Source organism: Lepisma saccharinum, unplaced genomic scaffold (genome assembly GCF_977018435.1).
Source record: "Lepisma saccharinum unplaced genomic scaffold, izLepSacc3.1 HAP1_SCAFFOLD_208, whole genome shotgun sequence".
Taxonomy (NCBI): Eukaryota; Metazoa; Arthropoda; class Insecta; order Zygentoma; family Lepismatidae; genus Lepisma; species Lepisma saccharinum.
In genome coordinates, this window is record NW_028142993.1 from 301,979 (window position 1) to 312,189 (window position 10,211).

The following is a 10,211-nucleotide window of genomic DNA, read 5'->3' on the forward strand; positions in this document are numbered from 1 at the left end:
AGGAAATATTGAAATATGAAATAGAGTAAAACACATTAAGTTGATATACCCATTTCAGTAGATAATCTTGCATAATTTACCGCCTTTTTGTGCAAACGTTTTACGATCGTAAATAAAAGAAGCGTCACGCAGCGTGGCCATTCGGTGTAAAGCGCAAGCTTTGGTCTCCGGCTACGCGACTCGGCAGGTTCGAGTCTCCTGGTGGAAGCGTAGCAACTTCTCTCCTGAGATTTCAGCATGTGTATGGGCCGGGTGGCCAGACACTTACGTGAGGAAATTGGCGAGTTATGAATGAGTGGCGGAACCCGGTCACAGAAACCTACAACAACTGTGGGTCCGTTGTGCTGACCACACGTCACTTTGTAACTGGTTGGGTGATCTCCTCTGGTATGAGTGAGGCCGGCAGTCGGTAGGTATGCACTGGACCTCACGCGCTGTTAAGCAGTTACGACGCCAGCCTGATATAAGTAGGGGTATACAGATATCGGTTTCGAATTCTGTGGGGGGGATAACTAACAGGCGCGTAACTTAGGGCCTAACATTTCGGTGGGGTGGGGGTGGGAGGTACAATCGAAAAGTTTCCCATCCCATAAAAATAATGTTGGGAAGTCATAAAATTCATTCCTTATTTTCATTTCTCAATCACCAGAATCTTTAGCAAGAATACCCTTGTAAATTTTAACATCTGAAAATTTGGAGAGGCAAATGTGCCCCACACCCTTGCCTCTGCCAAGTTATGCCTACGCTGATGCCTACGAAAAGATATTTACTAACATTTAGTACTGTATAATATTACCAATGACATAATGTACAATCAGACTCACTATGATCATCATATACAAAATGGAAACTATTATATAAAAAAACTGCATGTATTATATACCGCGTGAGGCACCTAAAAGTACCACCTGAAATAGCGAAGAAACCAGAAACGGTAGCGATGTGAGGTTTGCGGGAAACAATAATATCAAATGGGGCTCGTAAATCGGAGGTATGGGGTGGGTCGAAAAATATCGACAAATGGGGCATCTGGAGCAAAGTCATATTTTTTTAAATGGAACGATATACAATGACATGCATAATATAAAAGAGCACACGCAGAGAAACACAACGCCGTTGGTCTCATGCATCTACTGCACATAGGAACGAAGATATGGCCATGTGAAAATATGTAAACAAACTAACAAGTGGCCCACTTGACCGTCAGTACCACTTCATGTAAGACTTCTCAGGTGCCTGACAGAACTGCCTTTACGCAGAGCAAGTTTTGATAGCAGGTCCACGAGATCGTGTTAGTTCATAGCAAGCAGTCGTAGTGGTAAGAGCGAAGATTATGGTGTTCACAAACATAGAAAAAGCGGACATGATCCTGATTTTTGGGGAATGCCGAAAGAATGCCTCAGAAGCCTACCGTGTGTACGCAGAGAGATATCCGGACAGACGACAGCCATCTCGACGTCTGTTTGGTAAGTTATTTATTCAATTAAGAGACACGGGAAGTGTAACACCACGAGCACGTGTGCGGAACAAGCCAACTACAGGTGAGGCAGGTGCAACAAATGTTCTCGCCGCTGTTGCTGTGAATCCGCACGTTAGCTCCCGTGAAATTGCCAGGGATGCTGGGATGAGTCAGCAAAGTGTATTGCGCATTCTGCACACACACAAGTTTCACCCATATCATATCTCCCTCCATCAGGAACTTCACGGGAATGATTTTGTGGACCGTGTTCGGTTTTGCACATGGTTGTTACGACACGACACACCCGATTTGTCATGTATCCTCTTCACTGACGAGGCAACTTTTACCAATCATGGAAATGTCAACCTAAGGAACATGCACTATTGGTCGATGACAAATCCACATTGGCTTCGCCAAGTGGAACGCCAGCGCCCATGGAGTGTGAACGTGTGGTGTGGTATAGTGGGTGAACATCTCATTGGCCCTTTTTTTATACAAGGGACACTGAATGCTGACCGATATATACAGTTTTTACAACATGAGCTGCCTGTACTATTGGAGGACATACCACTTCAGACAAGGACGGAAATGTGGTACCAACATGACGGGTGCCCAGCTCAAAGTGCAAAACGCGCTACAGCATGTGTGGAAAATACATTTCCAAATCGTTGGATTGGACGTGGAGGGCTTGTCAAATGGCCGGCTCGTTCCCCAGATTTGACACCGTTAGACTTTTTCCTGTGGGGAAAGCTGAAGGACATTGTCTACCGGGAAATGACAACAACTCCAGAAGATATGCAACACCGCATTACTGCGGCCTGTAGGGACATTCCCTACGAGATGCTACATTCTGTGCAACGATCTTTGCGTGGGTGCCTCGTTGCCTGTATCGCAGCTGACGGCCACCACTTTGAACACACACTTTGACAGGTTTTCGCTTCTTACGCAGTGGTTCTTCGACATACTGTCATGGTCATTTTCATTATGCTGTAACACTGTCAAATACATGGTGCTGACGATGTCTACTGTATTTTTTCTTCCTTTAACACGTTCTGTCTTCATCTTGTACAATGGCTTCCGACATCTCATACTTGTACATGCTGTGGTACTGACGGTCAAGTGGGCCAGTTGTTAGTTTGTTTACATATTTTCACATGGCCATATCTTCGTTCCTATGTGCAGTAGATGCATGAGACCAACGGCGTTGTGTTTCTCTGCGTGTGCTCTTTTATATTATGCATGTTATTGTATATCGTTCCATTTAAAAAAATATGACTTTCCTCCAGATGCCCCATTTGTCGATATTTTTCGACCCACATTATACCTCCGATTTACGAGCCCCATTTGATATTATTGTTTCCCGCAAACCTCACCTCGCTACTGTTTCTGGTTTCTTCGCTATTTCAGGTGGTACTTTTAGGTGCCTCACCCGGTATATAAATACATGAGGAGGGAGGCTTCAATGGAGTCTGAGTTCCATTTGGGCGAATTTAGCCCCATTAGCCCCCTTGTAGCGTCTTCCCTGCTGTTATGCCACGGTTAAATAAAAGAAGTAATTCGAATTAAATATCTCAGGAATTAAGTACCTAAAATATTCTCACACAAAATCCTCGATTAATTTGTGAAATTTGCATCAAGCATTTAATAGAAAATTAAAATTAATTATTATAAATAATAAATATTTATTAGAAAATGCAATAATATTCAAAGTTATACACTGGACCTTTATAAGGGAGCCTAAACAAAGTTGGCGTAGCCCAGGCCACTCCTGCCTCCCTTTTTCTGTGTCCTGAACGTATACCAAGGCGGTATCTGTTTTATCAGAATCTTGACTACATGTATTCTACCGGTTATTACGGAACGAAAACATCGCACCATCTGTGAAAACGTTACATAGTGATTTAAATAGTAAGACGAGTACATTGATACGAATAGTAAGAGAGTATCCGAACTACAATTGGCACGCACATGGCAAATGTAACAGCAAAACACGTCTCTAGTGCCGTACAATCTATTTTGTACAAAGTAGTCCACCGCAGCTGTCCTTACACGATCAAATGCAGACTTGTATCCAAGGGGGGTCTTAGGGGGATCGAACCCCCCAGAAAGCTTTCGGTTTACATTTGATAAAATGAGGTTTTTGGTTCATGTGGTGTAAAATAAAATAATGTGACCATAATTTAGGAGAGAAATAATTTTATCAAGGCAAGACGGAGAATGTTCTATTACCCTGTTATTGATAATAACACGTATCCAAGGTGAGGATCATGGTGCTTTAGTTTACACTTGATAAAATTAGGTTCTTTTCTTCTTGAATAATGTGACCACAATTTAAGGAGGGAAGTATTTGTCGAGGAAAGACTGAGAATGTTCTGTAACCCTGGTGTTGAAAATATTGCACGTAAACGTTTCTTGCACTTTTGGTGTTTTCGCAGCGAACTTGAAGAGTATGTAAAGACTTGTCAGCATTTGGAAACTACACAACAAAGGTAGCGCCACAAGTAGGACGATTTGTTGTAATTTTTATTATCCAGAAAGCGCGAGAAGGAACGCTCTTGAATAAGAGAAGGAGTCGAACTACTGGCAGCATTAACGAGTCGGTTTATCTGCGGAATGTTCTAGAATATAATGAGAATATTAATACGCGGCTTCAATTTCCCGGTTGATCTATACAATAGGATCGGTTAGTGAGAATTCAGAGGTAAGCAGTGGCTAAATTTTGGGACAAGGGTACAGTACTAATCCCTGATCCAAGCTGTACACCTAGTAACTCCTTATGTAACTTGACAGGAGTAAGGTGTAGCTGTTCCAAGATACTATTTTTTGGTGGCCGTCCAAAGAAATTATTTTTAGTGGCTGTTCAAAGAAACTATTTTTAGTAGCTCAACACAAAATGTTTTTTCTTTGTTTACGAACACTATCTTCCTTTCAGACAGAATTAAAACCACTGTAAACCTATTGGATGTACTATACACTGTAGTACAAATTAGTTCACGTAATCTTCACTCTGGGAAAACTTTTCTAAGGGCATGAAAATGAGTGTAAGATAGTTGATTATCATAAAGTTTTGTTTTAGCATATTAATCTTCAGCTTCTCTGTGTAAGGGGGTACACAATTCCAAAGAAGTTATGGATTGGAAGAGAATATATATATATATATATATATATATATATGCTTCAGAAGGGTAGCGCTGACTTCATTTTCGAATTTCTCAAATGGAATTTTCAGAAATTATATACTTCCACTATAAAATATTAGTTACATTTTTTCGAAACTATATGGAAATCGTGAGGATGATTTTGGGTCTAATACAACATTATTCAGAATAATATTTGATTAATTGGGCAGAATTGTAGTCCTCTCGATTTACTATTTTGGTTTTATTACTTGTAGTTTCTACAACATTTTAAGTTATTTCTTCTAATATTATTAGAATCAGACATATATAGCAGATATCTACCACATTATTGCCAAATGTCATATATTTTGATTATCGTGATGGCAAAGTTAATCAGTCAGTTACAGTTGTAAGCCTGTGCTCCCTGGTTTCATAAATTCAGGATAACATTTCACAACATCGAACTAAGGCATCAACTAGAAAAACGTTAATAAGAAAAAAAATATTTGCTTTAATGACTTGACTTGACTCGACTTGAGACGAGATAGAGAGCCCCTTTGCCCCTCATTAGATTTAGATCGATACCGTAATGAGGCTCATGCGTAGTGGTTCTAATTCAAGTTTAAACTTGGATTATGTTCTGATTAGCCTATCCTATCATAAACTGGACCTAAAATAAACTTTGACAAACTTTTGAGCCGAGACCGAGAGTAGAGGTTGTCCGCGCCAAGGCCTGTTGGTGTTTAATATTCATAATTTATTTGAATGTACTTAGAATTTATTTGCATGTATTTAGAATAAATTTACATATCAATAGGAATAATTACATTTATGTGTTTGCATATTTATAACTTTTATGAATTTTTAATTTTTAATTTTATGAAAAATATGTATATAGAAGGTAATTACTGTTACTAAACGCTATGCATATGTTTTTTTGTTTATAACTGCAAAGTATGTAATGTATGAACCTATAATATTTATGTTTATAATATTAAAAATAAGAGTTTATGGTTTATTAATGGCTAGGAATGTTAGTAATAGATAATAATAAATGTCCAATCATGATTTGGGACGGTTCCGGTACTCGAACCCGCGATATGTAATGATAATAATTATAGAGTACTAAGGAATAATATTATATGGTATGAAAGACGGTGTATTGAGACGGTAGACAGAAGACGGTGTTTGGGGGATGTGCGGTAAGGGTCAAATGACGTCAGAACGCCAGAACAAAGAAAGAACCCGATTAATTAATCAGAGAAGGCGTCGGTAGATTTGAAGAACCGGCTTTTTCAAGGTTAACTAGAACGCAGGAACAGGGAAAAGGTATGCAACACTGTAGCATAGGATGAGGGAGGAATTAAACGACATAGGAAAGGATGCGTGGTCAAGTTCAAATTTTTGAAGCTGCGCGTCGCTTGTAGAACAGGTTTCCGCCGCCAATTAATATTCTGCTCAGGTTTGCCTCCAAAGGAAGGGATGCTGAAGCACGGGTTTTAGGGTAGAACGCTTGCTTGTTAGAATATGTTTCTGTCAAAGTAACCCGAGGTTACCGAGAAAACAAGATAAATAGAATTTTTGGATACCCAATTAGATTGGAGCGAAATTTATATTTTGAACAATGCGAACGAAGCGTAAGGGTTTTATTTAGAGTAGGAAGAAGTGAAAGATATCTGTGACTGGATTCGATCCACTATTTGCCTTTATCACGGGGCATCGAACCTGGTAACCTTTGATTATTGATTTAGCTAGTACATTCATGTTACTGCATGTTTTTTAACATAATATTGAGTTTATTTTTAACAAACTTTGACTTTATGTCAAATGTTTTATAAAGTTTTATGTATTTTACTCAAATAACAAAATTTAAACGATTCTAGGAAGAGTTTGTATTATATTTTCAACACACAAACTTTATTTTTAACTTTAAATTGTTTACTTTTCAAGTTTCGGACACACAAAGTTTGTTTTGTCAAGTGTTACCTTTTATTTTACAAGTTTAGGCTTCCTTTTTCTCAAATATCACGATTTAAATGTGTTTGTAATTAAATTTTGTACACAAAATGTGTGTTTTGTCAAGTTCTACACTTTTATTTTACAAGTGCATGCTCATTTTTTACTCAAATAACACAATTTCATCTATTCAGGCAACATTTTTTATTATATTTTGGTATCGCAGTGATATTTTTACAATTTTAACTTATTATTTTACAACTTTATACCTATTGTTAATCATATAACACAATTCAATCTGTTCACGAAATGCTTTTAGTTACATTTTCGACACACAAAGTGAGTTTCCTCAACTTTTATGTGATTATTTCACAAGTTTATCCTAATTTTTACTCAAATAACACAATTCAATCTGTTCAGGGAAGACTTTTGATTAAATTTTCTACACATAAAGTGTGTTTTTTCAATGTTTTACTGATTCTTTTGCAGGGTTTGTATCATTTTTTATTAATTTTGTTTTGTATCCGACATTCACTAATTTCAAACTTAGAGTTTAGTATTTATTTAAATCTTTTTAAAAACACTAAAGAAAAAGTACTTTTAGCTAAAATTTAATCCACAGAATATATTATTACTATTATTAGGGTTTTCAGATTTCCACTATGCTATTTTTAATTTTTGTATTTCTACAGGGTGGGCCAAAAGTCAGGTGACAGCATTGTCATAGGAAAGGCTGGTGTGTTGTAGGTCCACTTTGGCCACGTGTGATGTTTGGGGGGTGGGGCGAACCCAAGGACACATGTGCCAACCCCGGCCGCCATCTTGGAATCCGCCATATTGAACGCAACTTAGGTTTCTTGAATGGAACCATAGGCATGTGACATATGATTTCCAATTGCTTTTTCGTCAGGAGTTCAATGCAGCAAACCATTTTGTCCTATCGTGAACCTTTTCCTAATTATGGCCTGTCTTTCCCCCGTTGTGTCTCCTCACAACACATGCTCGAAAGATCCACTCTCGTGCACAATGGTTTGTGCCACATGCCTCTTCCAGCAATGTCTCCGGACGCACAGCAGCACAGGCATTCACAATTCGCTGCACCAGATGCTGTAAATTCTGGATTTTCACGACGTAAACCATGGCCTTGAGGTGGCCCCACAGGTAGAAGTCAAAAGGCGTGAAGTCCGGTGACCGTGGTGGACATTCTACCGGTCCCCGACGCCCGATCCACTTCCCAGGGAACTGCTGGTCCAGGTAGTCCCGTACACAATGTCCGTAGTGGGGAGGGGCTCCATCCTGCTGGAAGAACGTTGGGTACGAACCGTCCTCTGGCAAAACCGACGGAAAAATCTCCTCATCCAGCAGTCATTGGTAGTGGTCGGCATTCAGCGTGCCGAAGATGAAAAATGGGCCAATGATCCTCGTACCAAAAATACCACACCATACCATAACGTTCTCGGAACCAACGATCCGCGGTGCATCAATCCAGTGTGGGTTGTTGTCACTCCAGTAACGGTGGTTTTGTTTGTTCACTTCTCCGTTTACGTAAAAAAGTACCTCATCGGAGAACAACACTTGCAAGGGGAAATCCGGGTTGGTCTCCAGTTCCTCCGTCTCCCATTCGGCAAACTGTAACCGACGGTCAGGATCGCTCTCTGTCAGATGCTGGTGCATTTGAATTTTGTATGGGTGCCACTTGTTATCGGCAAGTATCCTCCGTATGGATGTTCGGCTAACTCCAGATTCAAGAGCGATAAGTCTGGTGCTACGTTGGGGGCTTTTGGAGAAGGATGCGAGGACAGCGACAGTGGTTGCCTCATCTGTTGACGTTTTCGGGTGACCACTGCGTGCTTTATCGGCCACATGTCCCGTCTTTCGGAATCTGATGACGAGTTTGGCCAGACCATTGTGGGAAATGGGCTCCCTTTCGGGGTGTAATGCATTAAACTCTGCAGCCACCACACGCGAGCTCCGATTTCCACACATGAGGATGATCTCCACACGTTATTCGATCGTCAGCAGCATTATTCAGTCGGTGATACCTGCAAAGATAAAACAAGTCATAATTAGGAAAAGGTTCACGATAGGACAAAACGGTTTGCGGCATTGAACTCCTGACGAAAAAACAATTAGAAATCATATGTCACATGCCTATGGTTCCATTTAAGAAACCTAAGTTGCGTTCAAAATGGCGGATTTCAAGATGGCGGCCGGGGTTGTCACATGTGTCCTTGGGTTTACCCCTCCCCCCAAACATCATATGTAGCCAAAGTGGACCTCCAACACACCAGCCTTTCCTATGACAATGCTGTCACCTGACTTTTGTCCCACCCTGTATATGTATTTATTTAGGTTAGGTTATGCCTGCTACGTAGGATAGTTCGTTTATTTTAGAGTTAGCTGAGTATTTTGTTACTGTTATACTAGGTAAAGTTTCCTAAATATATATGAGGTAGGGCTCCATATAATTTTGTTTTTTTGGTATTTTGGAGATGATGCGATCAGCACTACTCTCAATCTGCTTTTTATCTCAAATACCCAATATTATTGAGGATTAATGAATTCTAGAGCCTATTTATGCTGGATAGAAGGTTTGAAAATTTAGATTTTAGATAACCAAAACTATCTCTCAGAGTATTTTAAAGGATATTTTATACTTATTATGTGCCACTAGAATATCAAAACTTGCTTATTTTTTATGTCTGTAACGTTGTTATTGTATTTTAGTTAAGCCTTACTGGATAAAGTACACGAAATGTTTAACATTTCGACTATTTGCAGTTGCGATATAAGGCCAAATGTTTACCAGAGAGCCTTATTACTCTACAAGAAGCACTTACAGCTAATGTTACGAGGAAATAAGTTTCACAAGAAGGCTATCCATTACACACACATTATTTGCTTTTTCAAGTAATTGTATGTACCAGATGCACACAGGCCTACGCTAACTAGATTTTGATTTATACTACTGTATATCTGGTGCTAAATATATCAAGCACTATGATTGCCTATATTTCTGAGAAATTACGCAAAAGCAGATTACCCGATTTAAGTATCTCAAAAACAGATTATTCTATTTAAGTATATTTTTATTGAGTGGATTATTTAACAGATCCAACAGGAAGACGGCAAAATTCATTAAGTATAGTTCTATATTATGGGTGGTTTCAGAGATATTAAAGAACAAATTTAAGATTTAGCTTTTTTTTTGCTTCTGAGGCTAATCGCGACGCTAAGGATAAATGGCGAGGAAATGATCGGAGGAGAAATAGTCCCCAAACTTAAGGGCTGCATATAAGTTAATACCACAGGGATATTACAGTAGGTGTAGGTTCAACCACCAGAGCATTCTTACCATAAAAAATACTAGTTAGGCTGTACTGTTAGCTAAAGATGCTGATATTTGAGAAACATAAAAGCTTAATTGCGACTTACTGTTGCACAAGATCCGATGGCAAAATTAAAAAATGGTAACCGCCCAGACAAGGAAGGAACCCTGGACAGATAGGTTAAAAGCCTAACGCTATACCAACTAAGCTATCTTGGCACAAGGTATTCTTTTCTTGAAAAGTAATTGTGTTAGGAAATACATTAAAACACTTGAGAACACACTTGGTCTGGATAGACAGAGAAGGAGACAACATTACCAAATTTTTACAGACTGGATGTATTTTATC

The 10,211-nt window shown here is 39.2% G+C and overlaps 1 protein-coding gene across 1 annotated transcript; it reads right to left on the reverse strand.

Moving 5' to 3' along the window:
- Nucleotides 1-7,899: 7,899 nt before the first annotated feature.
- Nucleotides 7,900-8,520, reverse strand: LOC145982510 (uncharacterized). The gene has a single exon (XM_083115965.1). It carries the CDS (start codon nucleotides 8,518-8,520, stop codon nucleotides 7,900-7,902), a length of 621 nt encoding a protein of 206 aa, XP_082972091.1.
- Nucleotides 8,521-10,211: the final 1,691 nt, after the last annotated feature.